The sequence below is a fragment of the Equus asinus genome, chromosome 11 (assembly GCF_041296235.1).
Source record: "Equus asinus isolate D_3611 breed Donkey chromosome 11, EquAss-T2T_v2, whole genome shotgun sequence".
Taxonomy (NCBI): Eukaryota; Metazoa; Chordata; class Mammalia; order Perissodactyla; family Equidae; genus Equus; species Equus asinus.
In genome coordinates, this window is record NC_091800.1 from 9,721,280 (window position 1) to 9,748,772 (window position 27,493).

Genomic DNA, 27,493 nt, shown 5'->3' on the forward strand with positions numbered 1-27,493 from the left:
CTATTGAAGGGTTTTATGAAGGTGAATGACAGGTTAAGATTTGTACTTCAAAAAGTTATTCTGGATATACCGTGAAACAAGAATTAAAGAGAAGTTTGACTGAATGAGAGGAATCCAGTCAGAAGCCATTAGGGTAGCCCAAGGGAAAAAAGAGAGCTTGGACTGGGACAGGAGCAGTGCACAGGGAGAGATCTGAGAGTGATTTAGAGGGTTAAATGGATGAATTAGGTATTGTGGGGGGCGAGGGTGAGAGACGAGGACTTGTTGTCCAGGATAACTCCCAGGCTCTCTCTCAGCTTATAAAATAGTCAGTAGTGCCCCTCGCTAGGGTTTCGTGGAGGAGGGATGGTGAGTTTGGACATACTGAATTCGTGAGTGTGCCTGTAAGAGACACTCATCCAAACGGGGACCCAAGTCTGGTGATGAGAGGCCAGGGCTGGATGAGGGATATATGTTGGGAGCTAGGAGTATAAGAAGGCAACTGAGGACATGCGAAGTAGCTAAGAGCTCATCTAGGGAGATATTATAGGGTGAGAAAAGGAATAAAAACCAGTAAAGATCAATACTTAGTGATTTCAGATTCTGACGTGTGAGGTTTTTTTTGTTTGTTTGTTTGTTTAGTGAGAAAGATTGTCCCTGAGTTAACATCTGTGCCAATCTTCCTCTATTTTGTATGTGGGATGCTGCCACAGCACGGCTTGATGAGCAGTGTGTAGGTCTGTGCCCAGGATCCGAACTCACAAACCTCAGGGCTGCCAAAGCAGAGTGTGAACTTAACCACTACGCCCCTGGGCTGGCCCCAGTGTGAAGTTTTAAATACGGCTCAAGAGCAATGTATAAGAATACAATTTACCTTGAGCTTAAACTTGTCAGTCTAAATCTTTTGCTAAAGAAACAGGATCAGAACGATTATCAGGTAGATAAAGTGTAAACAGATTCCTAAATTATATTATACTCATAAGACTGAGATACTATAAAGGAGCTACAAAAGGAAAAAAACATTTGGGGGGAGGCATCTTCCTTCATACCTTGATAAAACAAAATACATACCTGCTTGCTTCAAAGATACCATAGCACGTCCAAAATCAAACCCAGGATCATTTCCACCGAAACCTGGTCCTCCTCTAGCAAATGGGATCACTAGTACTTGCCACAGAGGCCCGTAAGCCTCACACTACTCAGAAATAACCCTTGATACCGCCCTCTCCTTCACCTCCCATACCTAACCCATTATGAAGTCCTATCAATTTTACTCTGCATAATTTTGTTCTGACTTAACTCTCTAACTTTTACTTCTTACTACAATCCTCATCGATTTCACTTCTCCACTCTCCAGATTTTCTTAGTTCCTTTAACATGTTATGCCCTGTTTTGATCCAAGACTTTGCAAATATTTCATTTGCCTGGAATACTCTTTCCCACTATCGTCTCCTAGATGACTCTTTCTCATCTTTCAAAATGTGATTTCTTAAAAACAAACACACATGTTCCACATGGCACCCAAGACTAGGAGAGGTCCCCTGTTACATGGTCTTATAACACCCTATGTGTTTCTCTCTTAGTACTTATCACAGTAATTATCCATGTGTATGGTTAGTTAATATCTGTCTCCCCCACTAGATTGGAAGCTCGGTGAACGCTGGGCCTGTGCCTGGCTCAGCATTATAGCCTTAGCGCCAAGCACACTGCCTAATACATCAGAGATGATCAATAATATTTTTTAAATAAATCATTCATTCTAAACTAGTGAAAAATTACCCAGCATATACAAAGGAGAGAGTGAATTTAGGCTAAATCTCTGACTCCAAGTTTGAGCTTTCGAGCCCTATGTCACACTGACTGCCTCTCTAGGTCAAGACAGGAGGGGCCCGGTTGACAAGGAAAAAAACGAGACTCAAAGATCTAGATCAGCACTGTCCAATGGAAACATAATCGCAGCAGAGATAACTTCAAACTTCTAGAAGCCACATTAAGAAAAAAGAAAGAGGTGACATTAATTTTAATAATTTGTTTTATTTAATCCAATGTATTCAAAATTATCATATCACCATGTAATCAATATGTTAAAAACTATTAATGAGGTATCTTACAGTCTTTTTCCATACTAAGTCTTTGAAATCCAGCATGTATTTTATACTTACAGCACGTCTCAATTGAGACTACCCACATTTCAAATGCTCAAAAATCACATAAGGCCAGTGGCTACGGTACTGGACAGCAGAGATAAAGATATCTATATCTGTATGAGGATGAAAAGTGCACGTATTTAACAGGAATAATATAGTTCCTTCCCTAAGAGAACCTATAATCTAATCAGCAGAAAGCCATGATACAAGCAAAGAATACGTGACATAGAGACGTGGAAGCCTAACCATAGAAGCACTCAGTAAGTAAAACAGCCCTTAAGCAATGCTACTGATAGAGACACGCTGGGTGAGCAGCCATGTGTAGGCTTCTTCCAGTTGCAAATGATAGAAAACTTGACTGAAATTGGCTTAAGTAAAGGACAAGATAGGTGTGACTGCACTCAAGACTCTTTCTCCCAACTCTGCTTCCTCTGCATTGGGTTCATGCTCAGGCTGTAGGTGGCAGCTGGTCCCCAGCAGTCCTGGGGTCCCAGAGTCATAGCCCTTGTTCAGCTTCTATAATACTGCTAACAAAAACCTCTGAATTACATCTTCCTATCTCTGACGGTTAGACTTGGGTCATGTACCCATCCTGAAACAATCACTGTAGCCAGGGATATATGATGTTATAATGGGCCAGACCTGGGTTGCTTCTGAAACAAGGCACTGAGTCAACTTCCCCAGAAGCACATAGGCTAAAGCAGAGAAAAAGTGGATCCCAAAAATGGGAAATCAGGGGCTGTGGCTGGAAATAAGGTGAAGGGATGACAGGCATCAAAAGAAAAAAAGTCTACTACTTTAACTTCACGTTCCCAAGCACCGCTCTAAATGTTAAGCATTATCACAATAGTCACGTTGTAGCAGCCTATTGAGCCAATGTCTTTAGAGAGGAATCCACAGACGTCCCTGGTATGGTTCCTGGGTCACGAGTGTCCATTCTGAGTCAATCAAACATGTGGCTCATTTTCACCCAAGCATATTACCTTGTGGCATATTACCTTACCTTCCTCCTCCAACAACCCAGCTGAGTCTTAAAGTGCTTTCCCAAGGAGTTAACTATTCCCTCTATTTATTACTATTGCTACCTGCTAGACACTAATTGCTTTACAACCATTATTTCATTGAATCTTTCCAACAAACCCTATGAAGCAGCTGAAGTAGTTACCACCACCACTTTATAGATGAGGAAAATGAGGCTCAGAGGGTTAAAACAAGTGAGCACTAAGTGACTGAGATGGGGTTCAAACTCTGGTCCCTCTGGTTTCAAAGTCTATGTTCAGTGGTTCCTGAAATTGCGAAATTTTTACCATTCATTCCCTCTTTCCCATCACTAAAGAAAAAACAAAAAAGGCATCTATAGGCAACATGCAGTACACAGTTTATAACAGTCTAGCTGAAGACTGCCGCTCGGTCCTCCTCTTGGTAAAAAAACAAAACTGTGATGTCAGCCCTAAAGAAAGATAACTGTACCAACAAACTAAAATGATACTTCTCGGCACTCTGACTCTTCAATAAGGCTATGATTTAGTGTAATTAACAGTAAAGATAAATTCTCAAAAATTCTCAGACAGCCACAGTTCATATAGGAAATCAGGATAAAGATCACTGAAGCAAAGAGAAATAAAGTTTATAAGAGAATAAATCACGCATGAACAAACAGGTCACAAAAAGTTCCATTATCAATTAATATTTCCCAACAATTTATTATGAAAATCTTCAAAGTTTAACATTTTTACAGTGAATGCCTATATCTTACTAGTCTACCATCAACATTTTATATACTTGCTTTATCACACAGATACCTATCCTTCCCTCCATTTTATCTTTTCAGGCACTTTAACGTATACTGCATAAGTCAGTACACCTCTAACTATTACAGCATACATAACATTAACTGAAGTTCAACATTTGTTTACATCTTTCTTTTGTATCTTGCTCTTTATTGATGGACAACTGGGCTGTTTCCAGCTTTTGGTGATTATGAACAAAAGCTGCTATGAACATTCTTGTACAAGTGTTTCTATGAACATGTTTTCATTTTTCTTGGGTAAATATCTGAGGGTGGAAGGGTTGGGCCACAGGGTAGGTATATGGTTAGTTTTATAAAAAACAGCCAGACCTTTCTCAAAGTGGTTGTACCATTTTACAATCCGACCAAGAATATATGAGTTCTGGTTGCTCCGTATCCTTGCAAACATTTGATGTTTTCAAGTCTTTTTATTTTTAGCCATTGTGTTCTCTGTGACCAATGAACATTTTAATAACTTTTGAGTTGCAACTACTTATAAGAAGATTATTATGGCATAAGAGTAACTGAGAGGTACCATAAGATATAGGGCAATATTAACAAAAATTATAATACTATAAATTTTTATATAGGACTTTTATATAAACATTTTTCTACTTTCTAGGAAACTGGCATTAAAAAACTAATTTTTCTTTCTGTCCATCTCTTACTACTTGATAACATCAGCAATTTATGGCTCACTTAACAATCCATAATTTAGGATCAATAATATGAACCAAAAGACATTTGTTAAACAGGACACTGTCAAAATCTCCCTCTAAAATCTAATTCCTGTTTTCTACACTAAAAGAACTTCTTTACCTTTCTTTTGTTTTGGAATTGTAGTTACGTCTTTCAATTAAGTTCTGGGGGAAAAAGAATAGCATCTGACACCAGCATTTAAAATAAAAACAAAAATGCACTTTGGTACAATTGCATATTCTGAATTAGCTTGTAAAAGCCGCACGACGGTCCCAGAAACAAGAGCAAATCACTGCTTGGATATATTACAACCATTTCCAATAGAGTATGCCTATGTAATCAATGCCATTACAGAACTCAGCAGGTGGTATCCAAATCAGTAAACTGCCATCTATCTGCTGATGACAAAGACATACTAACAATAGCAGCTCACGGAACCCACCAGCAATACTCGGACAGGTAACAGCTTCAGAAACGGCCAGATCTCTCTTATGATGCACTCTTACCTGCTCACATACAGTAAGAGGCAGTCAGTTCCTACAATAGCTATTTTTTATTTTCCTTTTATACAAATGCCAGCAATGGGGCACAAAGTCTTAAGAAATGCTTCCTAACTAGCCTAATGTCATTACACCTAACAATGAGGAATAAACTCTAATTCAGTGAAAGAAAATGACTACAACTAATGTATCCCTCCACCAAAAAGCGGATGCCCACCTGCAATTTTAATACACACATCTTACTTGTACCACTGAAAAGCACCAATATGATTTTCTTATGTTTCCTGAAATGTTTTCCTTACTAAAAAATACGTAGTCATGTAAAAAAAAAAAAATCATAGTTAACACATATATTCTGCACGCTATGCTATGGTGCACCCTCAGACAAGGAGAGCAAGCCAGGCTGGCAGAGCAGTACACTGGGCAGTGTCGGGCGCACACACAGTGCCAATGCTCTTTGGCTAACGAGCACTCTACAGGGCCACCCCAAACTGAATGTGTTCTGAAAACGAATTGTTTTCTCAACTTTGGTCTCTCTTTCTGCCCTTTATTTCATGTTCTGCATTACAGTTTTGACCTGTATGATTACAAGAGGTGTGCATGTAACAGTGCTGAAAATGAAGGATAAGAATCTCTCTAACTTTACGTGAAAGATTCACTATACAGGCTGATGTACCTTCAAGGGAACAGTGGGGAAAGGAGGAGAAACAAGAGGGTAAGGAGGGATTAGAGGAAGTCCTTTGACACACTATAAAGACCATCATAAATTTCTCTCATTACAAATTTCACTGTAGATTAGCAAGACTGTCCAAAAATTATGAATGGGAGCAAGAACAATGGCTTGAGATATGGTGTATATGTGTTAGAAGGGATCACACATTATTTTTTTCTTACTCTTGTCTATTCTCCAGATTTTCTATGAGTATCTATTACCAAGTGCTCTAACATTTAATTATTTTTATAATATAAAAAGTGAAAAATTCTATTATTTCACAAATTAAAATTTAAAGAAAAAGAAAACCTAAAGCTCAAAGGGTCAATATGAAGAACATCTCAGCTAAGATGTTAGTTTTTTTGTAGCAACCCATTTTCTTATGCTTGCTCCCAAAGTGCCATTTTTAATCAAATTTTAAATTTATCAAAATTTAATTTTTCAGACAAATTTTCCTTGTCTGAAAACACCACACAAAATCTATACACAGAAGCATCAGGTTAACATCTGCTAGGTAAGTATCACTACAAGAAGAGTTTGATAAAACAAAGTGAAATCAGAGTCCCTGCCGACAGCCCATCAGGAAAGTCAAGGCATGTACACTCCTCCAGGGGCCAATGTCTGCAACAAAGCAGCAATCACTCTTCAACCCCTTTATCCTCTCAAACATTTCACCACCTCAGCCCTAAGACCACTACCCCAAATTAAACATACTCTAAGAAGCTGAAGCAGTTTATAAAGAATACGATTCCTTTCTCTAGTTTTAGTAGAGAGAGACACATGGATGGATGGCAGGGAGGCAGAGGGACAGAGGTGGCAAGCAATCTGCGTCTTCCTGTCAGGCTTTATAATCAAAACCATAGTTTCTATGAAATCACTCAATGTATCAGAACAAAACAATCTCCTTGAATTTCTCTTGAAAAGAAATCATCTCATTATGAGTCCAGGAACATGACTGTGGCCTTTTACACCTGGAATCTACCTCTTCACTGGTCAACTATGTGGTTTAAACTAAAATAATCTTTAAAGTCCTTTTCAGCAAAAAGGAAGAAAACAATTATGATTCTATCAGAACTTTATCTTTTCATAGAAACAACTTAGTAAAGAGTAAGATGGCTTCTACATCAAACAGGTCTGATTTCCAGTCGCAGGAAGCCACTGTACTCAGTCTAAATTGTACATTAGCTCTGAAACTTTCGGAACTCCTTCCAAACAGTTTCCATAAATGCAAAATCCTGACTTCACAGGATTACTGTGCAATTAACTGCTGACGAAACTTAAAGCTCCTAGCAGAGTGACAGCCACAGAGTAGTCCCTCAAATGATAGTTATTACAATGATTAATATTGGCAGTCCCACAGCTCCGCCCATTTACATTTCACAACCAAAAGGAAGGCAGTATTACAGTGAAATTATTCAAGCCTTCTTGAGTGATAAATTACTGAAAACAATTTACTTTTTTTCCCTGCAGATATAACATCATATTCTAATTTATTCAAGGAAAAGAAACTGCCTTTCTCCCCACCTTTTAAGAATAAAAAGAATGTACTCAACACTTCTCAAAATGAAAGATACTCCGAGTGCCCACTAATACATTTATACCGTCAAGTTACAATCTTCAGAGCTGATAAACACTATAAAATGCACCAAAACATTTCCAATTAGCAAGCAGATTTGTAAAACAAATAATTTTTAATTCAGCACAATTTGTACTATAATATTCCCTAATTAACTAAGCTGCCTCACAAAATTTAAAGTGTAGCAAATAGACATTCTTCCATGGTTGCACTATATTTGCTAAGTCAAAGGAATCTAGTAAATGTCCCATTTTCTCTTAAGTTATCATAAAGATGACTAAGTTAATTTTTATTATGTTCAGCATTCCCTTTAAAAAGGAACAAGAACCAGAGTCATGGATTTATACTGTTAAAAACAATTCAAATAGTCATTTTGTCCATAATCACATCCAGCAGAGAAAATCTCTGCCTGGTAATATTCACATGCCCTTCAAAAGATAACCACTTTTTCTAAGGTAATATAGTTCAGGTGAGATCAGCAAACAAATTAAAAGACAACTAAGTTAAATTTCAAGAAGATTAGCAAATTAAAACAAATTTTGACCTAATTTAAGTCAAGGTCAGAACAATACGTGTTTTAAAATATCTCTATGTACAGCTAACACATGAGTTTATACACACAAAATATGCCTAGAAGGATATTAAAAAACTCTTAAAAGCAGTCCACTCTGGAGGAACTGGGAGGCTGGGGTAAAGCAGTGGGAGTGAGACTTGTCTGTCATCAAGCATCTGTTTGTACAGATTGGCTTTTCCGTGTATGGGAGTTACCACGGCTGGAGCACGTACAAAAGGAAATAAAGAAAAGTAGGAAACAGAAAGCAGCAAAGCTTGGTTCTTACACGCGGTTAAAAATAAAAAGCAAACAAACAAGACATCCACACCAAAAATAAACACAATTTTTGGGCTGGCCTGGTGGTGCAGTGGTTAAGTTTGCACATTCTGCTTTGGCAACTCGGGGTTCACTGGTTGGAATCCTGGGCGTGGACCTACGCACCATGCTATGGTCAAGCCATGCTGTGGCAGCCGTCCCACATAAGACAGAGGAAGATGGGCATGGATGTTAGCTCAGGGCTAGTCTTCCTCAGCAAAATGAGGAGGATTGGCAGCAGATGTTAGCTCAGGGCTAATCTTGCTCAAAAAAACTCCCCCCAAAATGCCCACAATTTTATGGAGCACTAAAAATGAAGTAGTATACCCAAGACAATGCTTTTTCTTCATTGCTTCATCTCTGCATTTTAAAAATAAATAAGTAAAACACAAACCTAAATATTAAGTATCACATTTACCCGCAAAGCGACTTCATACCATAAAAATGGGAGAAATGCAGTTACTGCTGCACAAGACTCTTTTTGCAAGACATATACATAGTCTATACATATTCCATTCAGACTCACTGAAATGTCCAGTGTAGTAACACATTTCTAAGAATCAATTTAACACACAGCTGTTAATTTAACACCAGCACAGATAGAGGCAAATTTGTGTTTTCTTGTATTTACTTCCACTACTGCTGCTTCAGGGAAATGTGCTATCGCATTCTTGTTTCTAAAAATGCACCACAACGTCAACTGATGAGTCATGGGTCACACTCTGAATCCTTATGTGCCAAAGACAGCAGGGCACAAAAGTCTTACACATCAATTGTAAAGACTGTCTAATCGGTTACGTTACAAATCCAGAGTTCTTTATAAAGGTGACATAGGTGATTAATAGTTTTTTGAAGAGACGTGAGAAACTTCAAAATAAAACCGCAAATTCCACAAGGACTGATTAAAATCATTCTCCCTTGTTCCCTCTCCTAATAACTGGAAGGGTTTTGTTTTTCTTAATTCAGAACACACAAATAGTAAGTACTGTTGAGATACTGACAGAAAGAAACTCACCAAACTCCCAGCTTCATGAAAACCCAAATTATCCAAGAAATTATTTTCCAGATGCCTCGTTTCACCTCTTAATTCCTTCCTACTTTTGCTATTTAGCCATTTCACTGAGTGAGAACCCTCCAGGAGAGGGTATGAACAAGGGCAAGAAATGAAGATGACACTGTTGGTTTCTTTCTGGCATTCTTTTTGGCAGTTATTAGTTAAATGTGTTCCTGGGAAGAAGATAAACTAATAGCTGAAAGGTAATCTGGGGACTAGCTGTAGATTTTAGTCACTAATATAACAGATGGTTGAGATCTGACCACATCATCTTACTTTCTTGATGGCACTTGTTATTATCCTTTTCATTAGTTTCCTTACCCGTTTATTGTTTCTCTCTCCTCCAGACCCCCAGCATGTAAACTCCATAAGAACAGGGACCTACCTGTCTTGTTCATTGCTCTGTTCTCACCATCTAGAACAGTGCCTAGCACATAAAAGGCAGTCAACAAATATCCAGTGGGGAGAAAAGATACACAATCATGTACTTAGCTATCTCAGGACCTGCACGATCATGACAACACTGAAATTTGTTTTCACTTGAGCGTATTCTTTAGGTATAATTTATAATAATAATAAACTTTTGCCCTGCCACAAGACTCTCTCTATGCTTAAGTTTTATCATTTAAATATCCTATGTGTATCAAAATATAGTAATTGTAATGATACTATAATCTGACTAGTCTCAATTTCTGAGAACAAAAACTTCTATAATTCACTTTCATATCCCAAATATCTAGAATGGTACACGGTCCAGAGCAGATATTCAAATACTTGTTGAACAAATGAATTTTAAAAGAATTCTAACTGGTAGGATTATGAGTAATTTTTATTTTCTTCACATAGTCTAGAGTTTCCTAAATTTTCTGTATTTAGCATGTATTACTTCTAAATTTAAAAAATATATGGTGTTATATAAAAAAAAGAAAACCACATGTACCCTTCCTTATAAATAACCTCATGTACTTGATAATGTATACAATAAAGCAAATCAAACAGATATACTGCTTGCTTCCCGAGTTATCAAATAGAAAAATAGTCTTTAAAATGGAAACATTACTATTTTAAAACTGAAAAATATTATTTTTAAGAACATTAAGCTTTACCTTCCAGAAAGATATCCTTCTATAAATCCTAGTACACTATGAGAGCAATTTCTTTTTTATTTTTTTAAAGATTGGCACCTGAGCTAAGAACTGTTGCCAACGTTGTTTTTTTTTTTCCTGCTTTTTCTCCCCAAATCCCCCACGTACAGAGCTGTATATCTTAGTTGCAGGTCCTTCTAGTTGTGGCGTGTGGGATGCCGCCTCAACGTGGCCTAAGGAGCAGTGCCATGTCCGCGTCCAGGACCCGAACCGGCGAAACCCTGGGCCGCTGCAGTGGAGCGAGAGAACTTAACCACTCAGCCACGGGGCCGGCCCACAATTTCCTTTTTATTAACAGACGAATTTTCTTTTCAAAATGTTCAAGGAACCAAGAGTAATTCTTTATGGAAACATAAAGAATGCTGTATTATGAATAAACATTTTAAGAACTACTTAATCGTCTATTTTGCTTTCCTCTATCACCAAGTTTGTTTTACTGCCTCTGGTGAACCCAAACTATAAATAAAGAAAATTCACATTTAGAAAGACTAAAATCATACAGAACAACTTTATATCACGTAAACTTTTTATAAGAAAAAAGTTAATACAATATATTATTAGTTGAAAGTTGACTTTGATGTTCAAGAGTACTCAGATTTTATCATCCTTCTGTATCCTGCCAAATGGATTCATTAAAATTTTTTTTAGTTCTTTCTGTAAATAGCTACCATACCATTAAAAAACATCCAGACTGGGTCACAGAGTAAACCCTGAAAACTTTCTTAATGTTATTATATACCTTCAAAGGTAGAAAAATCATTCAAATGTGCTGACAAATCTTCTCCATATACCTGGAAAAAGAATAGGTCAAGGACCCAGAAAAATTATATCTATTTTTAACAAACTCTGAAATTAGTCTATTGAAGTATCAATTAATGTATCTCATCTATAATGAAAGCACCAAACCTAAAATTAGAGAAATTAATGAGGTCAATAAATATTTCATATGAGATCTAATTGCTACGGATACTTTTGAAATCTTATTAAATGACCCTGACGGGATGGTCTTAAAAGGCATGCTCAGCCAACTACTGACCACATGCATTAGGTATTTAGTAGGAGAGGCGCAGGATGCAATCGCATGCACTTGATACCTGGCTTCTCCCCAATCATTTTATTTTTTAGCTTCAGCTAGCTCTAAACTGTTGACTGTTTCCCTATTGGTGTCTCACAAATATAAGAAACAAAAAGGATGGAGAAATCCACACTAGAATATACTATTAAGCACTATTTGAATAATGTATCCTAACCTAATCACTGCCATCGATTCTCCCAAATTAAAATGATTCCAATTACTTTAGATCTTTCCCTCTTGTTTCCATAAGCAAGGTCTCAGAAATACGTTACAAATATTTTGTTTAGACCCTTATCTTACACCATACCAAAAAACTGACTCAAATGTACTAAAGATCTGAAACTAAAACTCCTAGAAGAAAATATAGGGGAAAATCTTCACGACATTGGATTTGGCGAGGATTTCTTGGATATGACACCAAAACCACAAACAACAGAAGCAAAAATAGACAAATGGGGCTATATCAAACTTAAAAACTTCTGCACACCAAAGGACACAATCAACAAACTGAAAAGGCAACCTGTGGAACGGGAGAAAATATTTGCAAATAATATATCTGATAAATGGTTAATATCCAGAATATAAAGAATTACAAATCATCATCAACTACAAAAATCAAAGAACCCAATTAAAAAATGGGCCACGGACTTGAATAGACATTTCTCCAAAGATGACATCAAATGGCTAACAAGCATAATGAAAGATGTTCAACATCACTAATCATCAGAGAAACGCATATCAAAACCACTATGAGATATCACTTCATACCTGTTAAGATGGCTACTATCAAAAAAACAGAGGACAACAAGTGATGGTGAGGATATAGAGAAATCGGAACCCTTGGGTACTGTTGGTGAGATTGTAAAATGGTGCAGCCGCTATGGAAAACAGCATAGGGGTCCTAAAGAAATTAAAAATAGAACTACTATATGATCTGGCAAGCTCACTTCTGAAATTTAAAGAACTGAGATCCAAAAGAATTGAGAGCAGGGTCTCAAAGCGATATCTGCACACTCATGTTCACGGCGGCACTACTGACAATAGCCAAGAAGTGGAAGCAACCCAAACATCCATCAAGAGATGAATGGATCAACAAAATGTGGTAGATACATACAATGGAATATTATTCAGCCTTAAAAAGGAAGGAAATCCTGTCATATACCACAACATGGATGAACCCTGATGTCATTACACTAAGTAAAATAAGCCACTCACAAAAAAGAAAAATACTGAATGATTCTCCTTAGATGGGGTTTCTGAAGTAACCAAATCCAAACAAAGTAACCAAATGGAAACAGAGAGCAGAATGGTGGTGACCAGCGGCTGAGGGAGGGGGATGGGGAGGAGTTATTTAATGTGTTCAGTTTCAGTTTTACAAAATGAAAAAGTTCTGGAGAGCTGTCGTACAACAGTGTGAGTATACTTAACACTACTGAACCGTATACTTAAAAATGGCTAAGAAGGTAAGTTTTATGTTATTTTTTTTACCACAATAAAAAAAGACTGAAACAGTGTAAAATATTTTTCTGTTAAATATTATTTTGATAAGATTCCTTTTACTTTAACCACTGAAAATTTAGCATCTGCATTGAGATATGCTCTAAGAGTAAAATATAACCAGATTTCAAATACTTAATACGAAAAAAGTCAAATATCTTATTAATTTTATATTGACTACATGTTGATACATTTTGAATATATTACTTTAAAATATAACATTAAATTTAAAAATATTTTATTATGCTTTAAGAACAGTAACTAGAAAGGCATGTGGGGGTCAATGGAGCTTTGTTTTACAAGTTTAAGACTGGAGCAGAGGTACAGGCTGGTGTGAAAAAGCCAGGAGGGACAAAGAGATTACATAGAGAAGGGAGCTAACTGATGAAGCCTCTCCTCAAAGAGACTTTGAAGGATGGGATCAAGAGCACAGGTGGAAAAGTTAGCCTTCAACAGATCTGAGATTTACACAGATAAATGGGGAAGGTGAGGGACAGAAATCTGAGAAATCAAACCGGATCATCATGAAGTGACCAGATTACTTGCAGACTGTAGAAGTGGGAGTTGGATAAAAGAGTTTGTAAATGATGGTTTGGAATCATCCATGAGTGATGAAAAAAAAAAATCCTTATTAGGGCCAACAAGGCCACAAGATCTGGCCCCCATCCACTCCCAGGCCTCACCCTATGCGACTCTCTCCCAGCTCTCTTCCACCATCTTCTCACCTTTCCTCAAAGTGCTACCCACCTCCGACTGATTCCTCTGAGGAGGGTTTTCCTGTGTGACACCTATTCAGCCAAGTATCTGTTCAAAGACAACTTCCTCAGGGAACATTTCAGTGACACCCTGTTCCCCAGAGACAAAGGTCGCTCCCTTGTTACACCCCCAGACAAAACCCTATGCCAGCGCTGTCCAACAGAAATAGAATGTGAGCCATACATGTCATTTTAAGTGTTCTGGTTTGTTGCTGGTGCCGTGAATTCGATTCTGACTCCTAGTGACCCTGTGGACAGCAGAGTGGAACCCTGCCTGGTCTTTTTGCACCATCTTCTCACCTTCTGGTGCTACATCAGACAGTGCTCCACTGCCGTTCACAGGGTTTTCATGGCCAGTTTTCCAGAAGTGGGTGGCCAGGTCCTTTTTCCTAGTCTGTCTTAGTCTGGGAAGCTCCACTGAAACCTGTCTACCAGGGGTGACAGTGCTGGTATTTGAAATCCCGGTGGCATAGCTTTTAGTATCACAGCAATACACAGCCGCCACAGGACGACCACCGACAGATGGTGGTGTGGTTCTCTGACCAGGAAACGGACCCAGGCAGCGGTGTTGAGCACCAAATCTTAATCACTAGACCACCAGGGCTGGCTAAACACTCTGGCAGCCAAATTTAAAAAAAAGAAACAAGTCAATGAATTATTTTATTTAACCCAATATATCCAGATTATCATTTCAACATGTAATCAATGTAAAAAATTGAGATATTTTACCCTTTTCTGATATTAAGTCTTCAAAATCTGGTATATATATTTTACACTTACAGCACATCTCAATTCAGACTAGCCACGTGTGCTGGTCACTACAGTAATGGACAGCATGGCCCTCTGCTATTTCTTTACAGCACTTACCATACTTTGTAATTATAATGTGTTATTATTTGATGAATGTCTATCTCCTCTAGAATGTAAGCTCTTTAAGGATACCCCAGGATTCTTAGCTCAGTGTCAGAGAATCAGGAGGTGCTAAACAAACATAACTGACAGAGGGCAGTGGTGGGGAGGGGTTGTCTGGGAGGCAGTGACCTGCACTGAGGGCTTGGCCTTTTAATGGTGTTACCAAAGCAACTCCGGGAGAGAAGCAGAGTTAACTGGAACAGGGACACTCCCTGGCAGGCACAGCACAAAACAAGCTCAAGAGAGGCAAAGGTGCCAGTGAAAGCATATTCCAGATGCTTAACGATGGATTCCAAAGCGGACAGGAAAGACCTCAAGGCCAACAGATGTTAATACAACAGGGGACGGGAGGTGGGATGAAATAAAAGGATTGGCAAGCTGTCTCTGTCGAGAGGAAGGGCACTGTAATATAAAGTGTGGGTGGGAGGGAGCTGAAGGAGAGGACAGGAGGCTATGGTCAGAGAACAGGATGTATAAATTTAAGGTTTCCAATGTAGAAAGCTTGGGGAATGTTAAAATCCAGTGGAAGTGAAGGTCACTGGAGTTGAGGAGCCAAGGTCCTGGAAGTTGAGGCGTTAGTCACCCTGCTTTGAAAGGCTAACTCGGTGACTGAATGTGTTTTAAGATTTTAAGTTCTGCAAGGGCAAAGACAACTCGGAGTTCCACGCAGGCCAGCGCTGATCACATCATGTGTGCTCAGTTACTCGCTGAGTATGATTAAACTGAAAGTCAAAGCCCAAACATTAAAATCACGTCGAAGAAAAGTCACAAGAAAACAATGAAATAAGTAAGATAAAAGTGAACGACTCCGATTTATTTGTTCAGTAATTATTTATGAAGTTTAACTGAACAGTATGAGAATTCTGATAAAGGATTAATTTTTAAGATTGGAAGCCAAAATCCTAATATCGGGGGGGGGGGGGTAGAGAGGTATAAATATTGCCCAGACTTGCTTTACTTTTATCTATAAAACAAAGTAATAGCCGACAGAGCCTTTGGAAGCTTTATCACAGCCAAGTACACCTATTTTTACATTAGATACAGGTCCTCATAACTTAGTTATAAACATTTCTTTACTATGGGCCCTATTACACACTTTGGGGCAATCTGTTATTTAAAAGAACTCTAAGATTACTCTTTTGATTAAAAAAAAATCTCCTTTGTTTTACCCATGCAAGTGGTATGCTCTTTAAGTGGGCACATGACTGTTTATAGTATACTTACATACACAAACACATGCAGATACTACACATATTATAGTATACTTGCATATATTGTGTATAGTTATAGTTTTACTTGCCTATTTTATGCGTTTGTTTCTATTTCTCACCTCTCTTACCCAGTCCAATTTTGAGAAAAAATAATTCTTCCCCCACATAATTTCTCCACTGAGGGATCCTGATTGTCAGAAGTAATAGTCCTGGGGCTGACCCGGTGGCATAGTGGTTAAGTTCACATGCTCCACTTTAGCAGTCTGGGTTTGTGTGTTCAGATCTCGGGTGCGGACCTACACACTGCTCATCAAGCCAGGCTGTGCTGGTGTCCCAAAGCAGAGGAAGACTGGCATAGATGCCAGCTCAGCACCAATCTTCCTCAAGCAAAAAGAGGAAGACTAGCTACAGATGTGAGCTCAGGGCCAATCTTTCTCACCAACCAACCAACAAACAAAAGAAGTAATAGTCCTCAATCTTGAGGCTGGAAAGATAAAGGTGTCAACTATGCTTAAACCCTCTCTGCACACAACACTTCTGCTCCTGTCTTTTCAGCATTTCTTATCAAGACTTCAGAGATTGTGCTCTGGTGTTTTGCTAATAAGCAGGGGAGGACAGTTATGATGCAGCTGTTTTCAGTTTACCTAGGAACAAAGCAACACCCCTACACTAAGCCTGTTTCTCCCAGCCACACCCCACAACCATCACAGTAAAATATGAAAAGGAGGGAATCACGCAAATAATTATAGCAGTTGGCACTAAAATCACTGAATCATAACAGCCATAAATTCTGTTATAGTTCCTATATCTTCCTATAGGTACATCATCACTTTAAGCTTCCTTGCTGACTCAACTGTCTCTTGTTTTCCCTCTGACTAATGATTGTTCCAAAGATTTGGAGAAGTCTGTGGGCCAAGGATGAAAGCCAACAGATCTAATTCATTCATTCATGCATACGTTAACATTTACAGTTTGAAGTACTTGGGGATTCTTCAGTGAGCAAAATAGATATGGTCTCTGCTCTTACGAAGCACATAAAGTATGCAACCTACAATACCTGCCCCTTTAAAAGGATACTAACGAGAGGACAATTTATCATAATGTATATTATGAGCACTTGCTTTTTAAAAAATTCCTCTTAATAACTTCTCATTAGGCTAATACACAAAACAGCCATTTATTCTAATTCCAATCAACCAAAAAACTTACATAACCACAGATTTTTCAACTGTTTTTGTACTTTCTGAGGAAAAGAAACATATGAGAGGAAAGCTACAGGGGATTTATTCTGTAAACCTCCCAGGCCCTGTAACAGGGTCATTTTAGGCCTGGCCAACTCTTCTACAACTATAATTCTACATGCAAGATACATATATACACACATAAATACACATTTGTCTTGCATGTTGAATTATATAGATACATATACACATATAAATATTTTCAACCAACACTGCTTTCTAAGTAGAGTGGAATCCATGAAATGAGACCTTTGATTCTTCTAGAAACTTTGCTGGATTTTGATATAAGAAAGGTGGGCCTGGAGTGAATTTTAGTCCTACAAGCAGGGAAAAGTTAAATGGTTCTGCATAGTCAAACAAAAAAGATTTGAATTTTTGGAGGCAACCAGAAAGGAGAGAAAGAGGAAAGGGAGAAGGGCCAATGAGATTATCCAGGCCTGCAGTTCCCCTGTGATGGTAGCCAAAATGCATTTTAAGGATGGAGATGCCCAATATTCAACATCGACACTCCTGGCCTGCTACAGTGTAAACATCTCTTCTGCCTACCCTTTCCCCAAATCTTCCATCAAGTTTACTACACTCACAAAGGCTTTATGTGAACCCTTTTTTTTGTTTTCCATTCTGTCCTAGCTCCTGTGGGACACATCTATCCAACTTCACCACAGACACCTCAGCTATCCACTAGCACCTCATTGGGTTGCTCCAAAACGAATTATCTTCCTTTTCCTACTCCTCATTTTTAACTGCCCTTCTCATATCTTCCAACATCCCACTAGCTCATTAACGTCATCATCACTAAAGGAACAGCTAATATTTACTGAGCACTTGTAATGTGCTAGGTACTCCGCCAAAGGCATTACATGCGTGATTTCATTTGATCCTCAAACCCAACTAGACAGGTACTATGATCATATCCCAAATGTTAGAAAACCAAAGCTCAGTCAGGACAGTAATTCTAAGGGTAAGTGATAGAATTCAACCCCTATTCTAACTCCACAGCCAGCTTAACCAGTACACTCCAATGCCTCAAGTCAAAAAACCTAAGAATTATCCCTCTCTCCTTAATCATATCTAGTCACTTACCTAGTCCAATCTATTATACCTCCTAAAGGCCACATCATCACTACTTCCACTGCCTTCACAGAGAACTAGTATCTACCAAGGCCTTACTATGCAACAAGCACTATTCTAAGTAACATACCTGTTTTTTTCAAGTTTTATCCCCCAAACCCTATGAAATGAAAAACCCAAGGAAGAAAGAGGTTATATAATAAGTGATGGAGCCAGATTCAAACTCAGAAAGTGTGAATCGAGAAGCCTGAGCACTTAACCCCTATAATACAAAAGCTCTTACTTTGTCTCCCTACCTCCCATCTGGACCCCCCATCACCCTCCAGACTGCCACAAATATCCCTCTGGAATGCAAATAATATCACAACATTCTCTTAACTTGGCATACAAAACCCTTATGTTTCTCTTTAAGTCAGTTCAATAAATATTTGAGTGCCTACTGGAAGCAAGGCAGAGTGCTAAGTGCTCTGAAATGAATACCACACCAGCCCCTGACTACCGCTCCAACCCCACACACTGTGTCCTTCAGCCAGAGTAACTACATGCAGATCTTAAGATGCAACAACCTCTATGTTAGTCTCTTTGTCTAGAATGTACCTGGAAAATCCCACACCAATTTGAAGAGTGAGGGCCTATGTGAGGCCTCCCCTAACAAACTCCAGGGAGAAATGCTCTCTCTGTTAAGTTCCCACAGCACTTTGCTCAAATTTCTTTGAGGGAGCTAGACGAACAGAGGTATGGATCAGCTTCCCAGTAAGACTTCGAACAACTTCAGGGCAAGGGCTGACCCCTGCCATCAATGCTTGGCATGCAGTAGACACTCTATCACTTGCTGAATAAATAATGAAAAACTTCTAACTTGATGAGAAAAGAAAAGGAACAAGATACAGAATAGGAATGTTAACACACAAGTGGACCAAATTAAAAGTAGTGTTATTCTACTTTGGTTCCGATTTGGCCTACATTTTACCCCTATGGGAAAAAAATCACGTGGGAGACTTGGATAAGCTAAAAAGGCAAAACTTTGTTATTCATGGCTCAACAAAGCTTTGACAGGCCCAAAAGGATACTAGATCAAAGTCCACTTTCCAAAGGGCTGTGGGGATAAGAATCAAATCTATCAAAGTGAATAAAAGTGATCTGAGATCCAACTTCTTCAGTGCTGCGTCACAGTATATGCAAGAAAAAAAATCAAAATCTGTCCTGGGACGAAGGCCAATTTACAAATAAGTCCTGCTGCTGCAAGAATGTGAAATTCTTCAAGTGAAGGCAGTTCCAATAAACTGGAGCTCACAACTGTTTCCTCCTTCTGAAGTGCCACTGATTTTTACTCAACTTCGTTTCTGGCTTCTGTGATTTAAAAAGAAACATCTATACAGTTAAGCCCATGCATGAATGTACTGTAGCTCCTGGCAGATACGAACGTCTTGATTTGTAACCTTAAATGTAAATTGAAATATCAGAAAAAACACTACATAAAAGTCAAAAGTCCTTCGTCTAAAACATGGCATAAAGCTTTGAAAACCGAGCGATCTATTTCCTGAATGGTGCTTTGTGAGCAACCGCTTCCAAATCAGGGTCCATATTTTGAAATTACCCCCTTGAAGATGTGAAATCTCTCTCCCACCCTCTCCAGCCTAAAGGGAAAGGTGAGAATTCCTAGGCAACAGGCTGGCAAGGAGGGACGATCTCTCCTCTTCATTTCCAGGGGCACAAGATCCGATGGAAGGCAGCTGGTGACTCTCTCACTCACGACAAGAGACACACGGGAAACTCATCCCCACCTCTCCCCTCCCTAAAAAAGCAAACGACGCAAAGATCAGCGACACAGTGGCCGGAACCACCAAGTGGGAACAACCAGGGGCCGCCCGCCTCTCCGGGCGCCTGCCGGGCGGCGAGCACCGGGCGCAGGGCAGCCCGTCCCTTCCTGCCCGGGCCGGCGCGGCCAGCACCCACCCAGGTCCACGTTCCCCGCAGCCCAGCGCGCGAGGAGGAGAGCCGCGGAGGACGGCGGGGGCGCCGCTCGGGCCGCCGCCCCGGGCGCGGCGCTGCCCCACACCCCACCGACGCCCGCACCTGAGGCGGCGCCGGCGAGCGGGCGCGCAGCGCGGCGGGCAGGGCAAAGTTACTCACCGGGAGAGCGCGGCCGCCCGGGGCGCGCCCGGCTCCCGGCGCCGCCGCCCGGCGCAGCTCGGCTAGCTGCGGCCCGCCGAGGGAGCCCGGAGCGGGCCGGCCTCCGATCCGCAAGGACTCACCGCCGCCGCCGCGGATTTCCTGGCAAGAAGCAAACTCTGGCCAAGACTTCACTTCTCAACCGCCCCTGCTGCCTTCCCGGGGGCGAGCGCCGGGGCCCAGCCGCCCAACCCGACACGCACCTGGGCCAATAGGCGGCAGCACAGGGCGGGAAATGGGCGGGCCAGAGGGCGGCTCCGCCTATCCGGGCGCTCAGCGGGCGGGCCTGGACGGGCCGTCACTCCCGGGTTAGAGTGAGCCCACTCCGCCTCTCGCCGCCTGCCCTCCCCCACCTGCTCCCGGGTGTCGCCGCCGCTGGCCTGATTCCCCCGCAGAAGACACGCTCGAGAAGTGTCTACGCTCACCGCCGACCCCCGCGAAGAGAGTGGAACAGCTAGGGGAGGCAGTGAACATCAGGGGAGGCGGGGTGGAAGGAGAACAGGTGGCGGAGGAAAGCAGAAGTGTAGGTGTGTTGGGCGAGAGGACAGCCGGAGTGGGGTGGTAGGGACAGGGGCTGACTGGGTGCGGGAGGCGAGGGGAGCTGGAGAGCGAGGAAGGGAGAGGGGTTATTAGCAAAGAACACCTGAGGGGACGGAGAGAGGAGCAGTATGGAGAAGCAAGAAGGAAAGAGGGCGGAGGGCGAGTCTGGGTGGTGAAAGGTTGCCGAGGCGGAGGCAGCGGCACCTGGGAACAAAGGTGAGCGCGAGGTTCCGCAGGTGAGGAGGTTGAAGAAGCCGAAAGCGTAAGGGGAAGTCCAAAGCGAGGGAGGACGTACTTCAGGAGTAGAAAAGATCCTGGGAGAAAAGGATGGAGGGAAAAACAGCCTCCTTCCAAACTCTCTCTCCACCCCCAAAAGGTAAAGACAAACGCTTGTCCTTTGACCCAGTTGAAATGTGCATCTAGCTGTAAGACCCCGGATGAGACCAATACCGGCTCAAACCATCCTATTCTGTTTCATCAAGGTGTATTGATCAACTATAGTTTAAGCCTGTTGTCCCATGAAAGCCCCCTCCAGGGTTGGAGTCCCGCCTGGCAGTAACACCATCCCCCACGGGTCTAACAGCAAGTCTGAAAGAGACCTGAATCCGGCCCCAAGAAGGAAGGTGATTTGGGGTCGGCAGGTGAGGCCCCGCCCCCTTCGCCATCACCTGGGGCAAGGTGCCGAGGGCTGAGCTGGGGCGCCCACAGGCGCGCCTCAGCCTCGGGGTGCGGCGGGAGCCCGGCCCCGCCTCTCCCCGCTAGCTCTGCGGGCGGCCCTGCTGCCGGAGCGCCAGGTGAGCGGCTTGGGCCTCGCCCCGCCCTCCTCGCGCCAGGGGCGGGGCCTGTGGGCGGGGCCTCGGGTAGAGCCTCCCCGCCCCGCCCAGTGGCTGGGCCTCGCCGCGCCGCTGCGGCTCCTCCCCCGTCCTTCCGTCCGCGGCGCCTTCCGTCGGTTGTTCCTTCCTTCCTGCTTTGCCCGCACGTGTCGTGATATGGGGCAGAGCCTCCAGTCCGCCAGCACCACCTGAGGGTCCCGGAAGCCGCCCCCCCGCGATGGAAGAGGACCAGGAGCTGGAGAGGTAACGGCCGAGGAGGCGGGCGGGAGGAGCGGGCCGCGCCCTGCACCGGGAGCCGGTGGCCGAGGGGCCTGCGGCCGGCCGAGGCCTCCGCCTCCGCGGCGCGGCCTGGCTGGCGAGGGCCTGGCTGGGAGGGCAGTGGGGGAGAGAGAAGTGGGCGCCTGGTTGGGGAGAGGGGCCCCGACTGGGAAGAGAGGGGAGGAGACGTGGATGTGTTGGAATACAGACGCTCAGTACACGAGATACCACGGAGGGACGACAAGTTGTGAGACCAGAGTTTAAGTCCCGACGTTGCCCACTCCCAGTTAAAACAGCAAGAGTAAATAAAGCTAAAGTGTAAAATTACGCACCAGGCCGCTGTTCCCTGAGTGGTGGCATCGGTGTGCTCAGTCGGGCCTAATTCCCTGTAACTGCGGCCCAAGTGCCTCCTCTGTGCAGACTGCTAATGAAGCCGCTCTGTGCGCTGAGATCTTTCTCCCTCCTGCTGGATTGACTCTTCGTAGACTTTCCGTTCTAGTTTCCTTACCTCCTGCAAATGGAAGCCGTAGTGGGCCTGCATGTTGATAATCTGTACTCTCTATTTTTATAATAATCAATGTTTTTATATGTCTCTCAAGTCCCTTTTCGTCCTCTAGTGGGACCCACCCTATTCTAATCCTCTCTCTTTCTTATGACTCTACCAAAAGAATATTTTAGCAAACATTTAAGTTTGTGTTTTAAGGAGACTCCCCTTGTGGCCATGTGGACGGTCAAATGGAGTAGGGAGAAACTGGAGGCAATAAATTAAATATTGTTGGTAGACTGTGTGGAGGCAGGAAAATAAGGGGCTAATGCTAATAGTTCTCTGTATTTGAAGTGCATTAGAGTAATAATGTGTTGCAGTTGTGAAATAGTAAATTAAAAAAAGCTAGTTAACAAAACCATGTTCAGTATGATCTCATTTTTATAAAAAATATGTGTGTAGAAAAATATCTGGATTGAAGACCTCAATGGCTGAAGGCGAGAGGAAGACAGCCCTGGAAATGGTCCAGGCAGCTGGAACAGATAGACACTGTGTGACATTTGTATTGCACGAGGAGGACCATACCCTAGGAAATTCTCTTCGTTACATGATCATGAAGAACCCGGAAGTGGAATTTTGTGGTTATACTACAACCCATCCTTCAGAGAGCAAAATTAATTTACGCATTCAGACTCGAGGTACTCTTCCAGCTGTTGAGCCGTTTCAGAGAGGCCTGAATGAGCTCATGAATGTCTGCCAACATGTGCTTGACAAGTTTGAGGCCAGCATAAAGGAATATAAGGATCAAAAAGCAAAGCAGAAATAAATCCACATTCTAGTCGCTTATGCACGCTGCAGGGAGGACTGACCTCTAGGATATTCTCCTCGTGATCATGCAAAACTCAAAAGTAGAAGTTTGTGATTACATCATGATCTGTCCTTCAGAAAGTTGTGCTTCTAGCTATTAATCTGTTACTGCTGATGGAATCCCTGCAAGAACCTTTGTATTCTTCTAATAAATTCCCTCTTTTATTTAAACTAATTTGAGTGGTTTCTGTTCCTTGGTCCTCAAGGTTGACTGTTTCAGGTTTTTTCCTTCTTTCTTTCTTTTAATTGAACCACTGTTGAAAGGAAACTATGAGAAAATGAGGGGCCTCGACAAGGACTTTGATCAAGGGAATTAGAAGGAATATGCATTCGTGGCTGTAATTGGGGGAGAGGGAGAGATGCAATAGAGCATGACCCCAGATAGACTGTGGTTGGTTTAAAAAAAAGGAAGATGGAAACAAAGGTGGGAGTGGTGGGAGGACTTGGCTTCTTGCTGGATATTTTCTAGTAATTCCTGGGAGAATCACATCCTCTGCTATGAGTGGTAGATTGGGCAAGGGTAGGGAATAATTTGAAAGTATTGTGAGAATTCTGGTTTCACATAGAGTTTTTGGTGGAATCAGGCTCCATTTTTGTGGTAGCATTTACAGAATAGATACTAGTTTACTGCTTTAATTTCAGGACACTAATAAAATATTTAATATTTAAGTAGGAGAAAACTGGGAAGACCAGATAACATTTTCAGTCCTTAGGTAGATATCTAAGTGTAGCCCAGGGTTACACAAAAAAAGCAGTATTTGAGAAAAAGTAAGGAAAGGGGAAAGGAAAATTCCATGTGGGGAAAATGATTTTTTTGGAAAACTTAAAATATTGGTGAATCACATCTAAGAGCTGTCCTATTTACCTCTTCAGCTGTCTTTCATACCTGTTCTACCCCAACTTGACTCTTAATTCACCCTAATATCTGTCGGCCTTTGAACCTGAGCACCCCACCCCCAAGTGCTCTGTGCTTTGGGGCCTTTGTTTATTTCTTCCTGGAACAGTCTTCCTCCTGCCATACTCTAGTCTAGGTAAGAACTTATAGGTCAGACTTCTACCCTAGTTTGGGTACTTGTATGTGCTTTCATTATGCTCTGTTTCCTGGTCTTGGATTTACTATGCTATTGTTAGTGCTTATGTTGTGTACCCACTATACTAACTTGCAGCACCATGCCTGACAGGCAGTGGATGATTAGTAAATACTAGATGAATCCATAGGTAGTTAGGGCATGTAGCCTTTTAGTCACTGAAATCAGACGTCTTCTATTAGCTTGCCATAGAACCCACATTTCCTACACTCGGTCAACTCTTTAGATAAATGTATTTCACTATTTATTGAGCACTTAGTATATACCAGGCCCTGAAATAGATATGCTAGTAGATGAGACCCAGGTCTTGTTCACATGGAACATACATTGTAATGGGAGTGAAATTTTTTTTAAAGTTGTAATTCTGTGAAAAAAACAATTACAGGATCAAGAGAGAAAACATGAAAGAGAAATCTGCTTTGGGTATGGAAGTCAAGGAAGTTCCTCCAGAGATGACAGGACGAGAAGGAGCTAGCTGTGCCAAAAGGAGAGAGAAATCATTCTGGGGGAATAGCATGTGCAAAGATCCTGAAGCAGAAATCTAGTATTTTGAGGAATTAAGGGAATTGAAAGAAGATATGTATGTCTGTAACGTGGTAAGCAAGGGGGACAAGGGCCTATCCTATGGGTTTGATGGGAAGAAGAGCTGGGGTGGTAAGGAGTTAGGATTTTAAGTACAATGGGAATGACATCTGAATAATTTGATTACAGTTTGGGGGAATGGATTATAGCGTGCCCAGAACAGAAACAGAGAAACTGTAAGAGTTGACACTGCAGTAAGCTAGTGATGGAGAGAAGAAGGTGGACTTGAGATAGATTTTAGAACCAAACTGGTACAGAATTGATAGATGCCAGGAATTGGAGGCTGAGGAAACAGAAAGATGACTCCTACCTAGGTTGAGGGCCAAATTACTGAAATGGGAAGCTTAAAGGGGAAAATAGATTGGGAGGTGGAGAAGGTGAAAAAAGTTCCAATTTGAACGTAGTGGACAGTAGCTATATGAGTTGGAGGCCATGAATGAGATTTAAGCTAGAGATAAGCTTTGTGAGCTCTTGCCATAAAGATGTAAATCCATAAAAACTGAGGTGTGACAAAGAAGTGGGCCCAAGAACAAGCCGTAGGCAAGCTCCATATTTAACTGGTGGGTAAAAAAGGAACCACCAGTGAGGTGGTAAGAAAGTCTGTAGGAAGTCAAGTTATGGAAGCCAAGGCTTTCAAAGGGGGGGGAGTGATGTTGAATGAGTCACATGAGGATGGAGAAATGTCAACTGGAGTTAAACAGGGAGGTCATTTGGCAGTGGGCAGCGTTAGTTTAGTGCCTAAGAAGACTAAACATTAACACTCATTGTACAAGAGAGTGGCTTAGTTTGAGTTTTCCAATAAAGAAAATATACTGTAGGACACTGGAGAGCTAAATTTAAGTGGGAGCGAGGATGAGGAAGATCTAAGTCATGGGGTAAGCATAGGGACTATTCTCCTAGGGTGGTAGACATTCTAGAAAACCAGTGTCAGCGTAGTGAAATTAGCATTTGAACATCTAAGGAGGCCCTAAAGGGATAGGAGGAAAGGATCAAAAACTTCTTTGCCTCTTCTAAAAGTTTGCCTATGAGTATTCCTATGAGCATAGTAAACAAGATTATTTAATGGAGTTGAATACCTCTGAGCCAAGACCTGTCAGGAGATGAAAGCAAATTTCGATTAGTGGACATAGAGGTGTAGAATGATGGTGGTAGACTGAAGTAATTAATAACAGTACATATGGGAAATGCACCCACTGGTGACCACCCACTGCGTCTCATGGCTTTATTGCTCCTAAAAGGTTTTATCACCACTGATCATGTGGCGTGCTGTCTTGAATCTGTTTAGGGTAGCCATAAACTCACAGGTTCAAACCAACCACCTTCAGAAGGCAGATGGGTGAAAGGAAAAAACTGAGGGCAGGGCAGGCAGGATAAAAGAGTCACATGTATGTGGAAGGAATCTTTGCCTGAAATTTGTAGGAATCTAAGGGAAGGATGAAGGAGATAGATATGAATCATATTTATATAAACTGAAAAAACTGATCAGTATTTCTGATTTGCTTTCTAATGGCATTTCACTCTAATATTAATGATTCAAGATCAGGAATTCTGTTCAGCTATAAAGTACTATGCCTTCTAAAGAGACAGTTATTAAATAAAATGATTATATACCAAAGGCTTTTAATATATAATAATTTGAGTACTTGGCTAGCGCTTTCCATTTTCAAAGCACTTTACAAACTATTTATAAATTGCGTATAGCTGTAACATGTAAGTGCTCTAACTAATTGGTATAAGACACAGGTGCTTACAATAGCTCCAGCAATCAAAAGGTGTCTACATAAAAAGTGGTCCATTCAGACCCGAAGAGTGTCTTGCATTTTGAGAAACAGGGAAGCATATCAAGTTCTCTGGCGCACCATTCCCCACCTTTCTTTTTGTTTCCCTTAAACATGTTATTAAGATTGTAGATAATCTCCAGATCACTAGACAAAAGTCATCTTTTTTGGTTAGCATACTTAAAAGAGACAATCTTTGTAATATTGCTCAAACTGGGCTCCTAGGAAGTTTACCCAAATTCACCAATCTGCTTTCAAATACTTATGAAGACCCCAAATCCAGCCCTTTTGTGCTCACATTTTTTTTTTTTTTGGTGAGGGATGTTGGCCCTGAGGTAACATCTCTGCCAGAACCTGGGCTGCTGGAGTGAAGCATGCCAGACTTAACCACTACGCCACGGGGCCGGTCCCTATGCTCAAATTCTTTTTTTTTTCTTTTTTTTAATATTCTTTCCTTCTCCTCTTGAGTTTTTTTTTTTTTTTAAGATTGGCACCTGGGCTAACAACTGTTGCCAATCTTCCTCTTTTTTTTTTTTTTCTTTTAAGGATTGGCACCTGGGCTAACAACTGTTGCCAATGTTTTTTTTTTTTTTTCCTGCTTTATCTTCCCCAACCCCCCCCACACAGTTGTATATCTTAGTTGCCGGTCCTTCCAGTTGT

The 27,493-nt window shown here is 41.4% G+C and overlaps 3 protein-coding genes across 11 annotated transcripts in view; 2 read left to right on the forward strand and 1 right to left on the reverse strand.

Moving 5' to 3' along the window:
- Nucleotides 1-20,600, reverse strand: part of LNX2 (ligand of numb-protein X 2) — a 77,723-nt gene extending 57,123 nt beyond the window's left edge. For 4 of the 6 annotated variants that reach the window (XM_044777381.2, XM_044777380.2, XM_044777379.2 and 1 more), the window contains exon 1: nt 20,365-20,565. The gene's annotated coding sequence lies outside the window, so the exon portion shown is untranslated. Of the gene's footprint in view, nt 1-20,364 lie in introns of all 6 variants that reach the window. The other 2 variants (XM_070520446.1, XM_044777378.2) reach the window with 1 other exon arrangement.
- Nucleotides 20,601-21,880: 1,280 nt separating this feature from the next.
- The window catches only part of LOC106832904 (protein POLR1D), a 45,498-nt gene continuing 39,885 nt past the window's right edge, over nt 21,881-27,493 (forward strand). Inside the window, exon 1 of one of the 4 annotated variants that reach the window (XM_044777383.2) lies at nt 21,881-22,019. Coding sequence is in view for 2 of the 4 variants with exons in the window: in XM_014843826.3 (XP_014699312.1) it covers nt 21,994-22,019 (26 nt within the window). In the remaining 2 variants the exon portion in view is untranslated. Of the gene's footprint in view, nt 22,020-25,040; nt 25,070-27,493 lie in introns of those variants that run through there. The other 3 variants (XM_070520448.1, XM_014843826.3, XM_044777382.2) reach the window with 3 other exon arrangements.
- Nucleotides 21,887-23,560, forward strand: LOC106832903 (RNA polymerase I and III subunit D). Its single transcript, XM_014843824.3, has 2 exons — nt 21,887-22,019; nt 22,981-23,560. Exons 1-2 carry the CDS (start codon nt 21,994-21,996, stop codon nt 23,342-23,344), a joined length of 390 nt encoding a protein of 129 aa, XP_014699310.1. The 5' UTR covers nt 21,887-21,993; the 3' UTR covers nt 23,345-23,560.

Coding starts and splice junctions, on each gene's coding strand:
- LOC106832903 (XM_014843824.3), top strand. CDS start 21,994: ATGGAAGAGGACCAGGAGCTGGAGAG. Junction 22,020..22,980: donor GAGGACCAGGAGCTGGAGAG/GTAACGGCCGAG, acceptor ATATGTGTGTAG/AAAAATATCTGGATTGAAGA.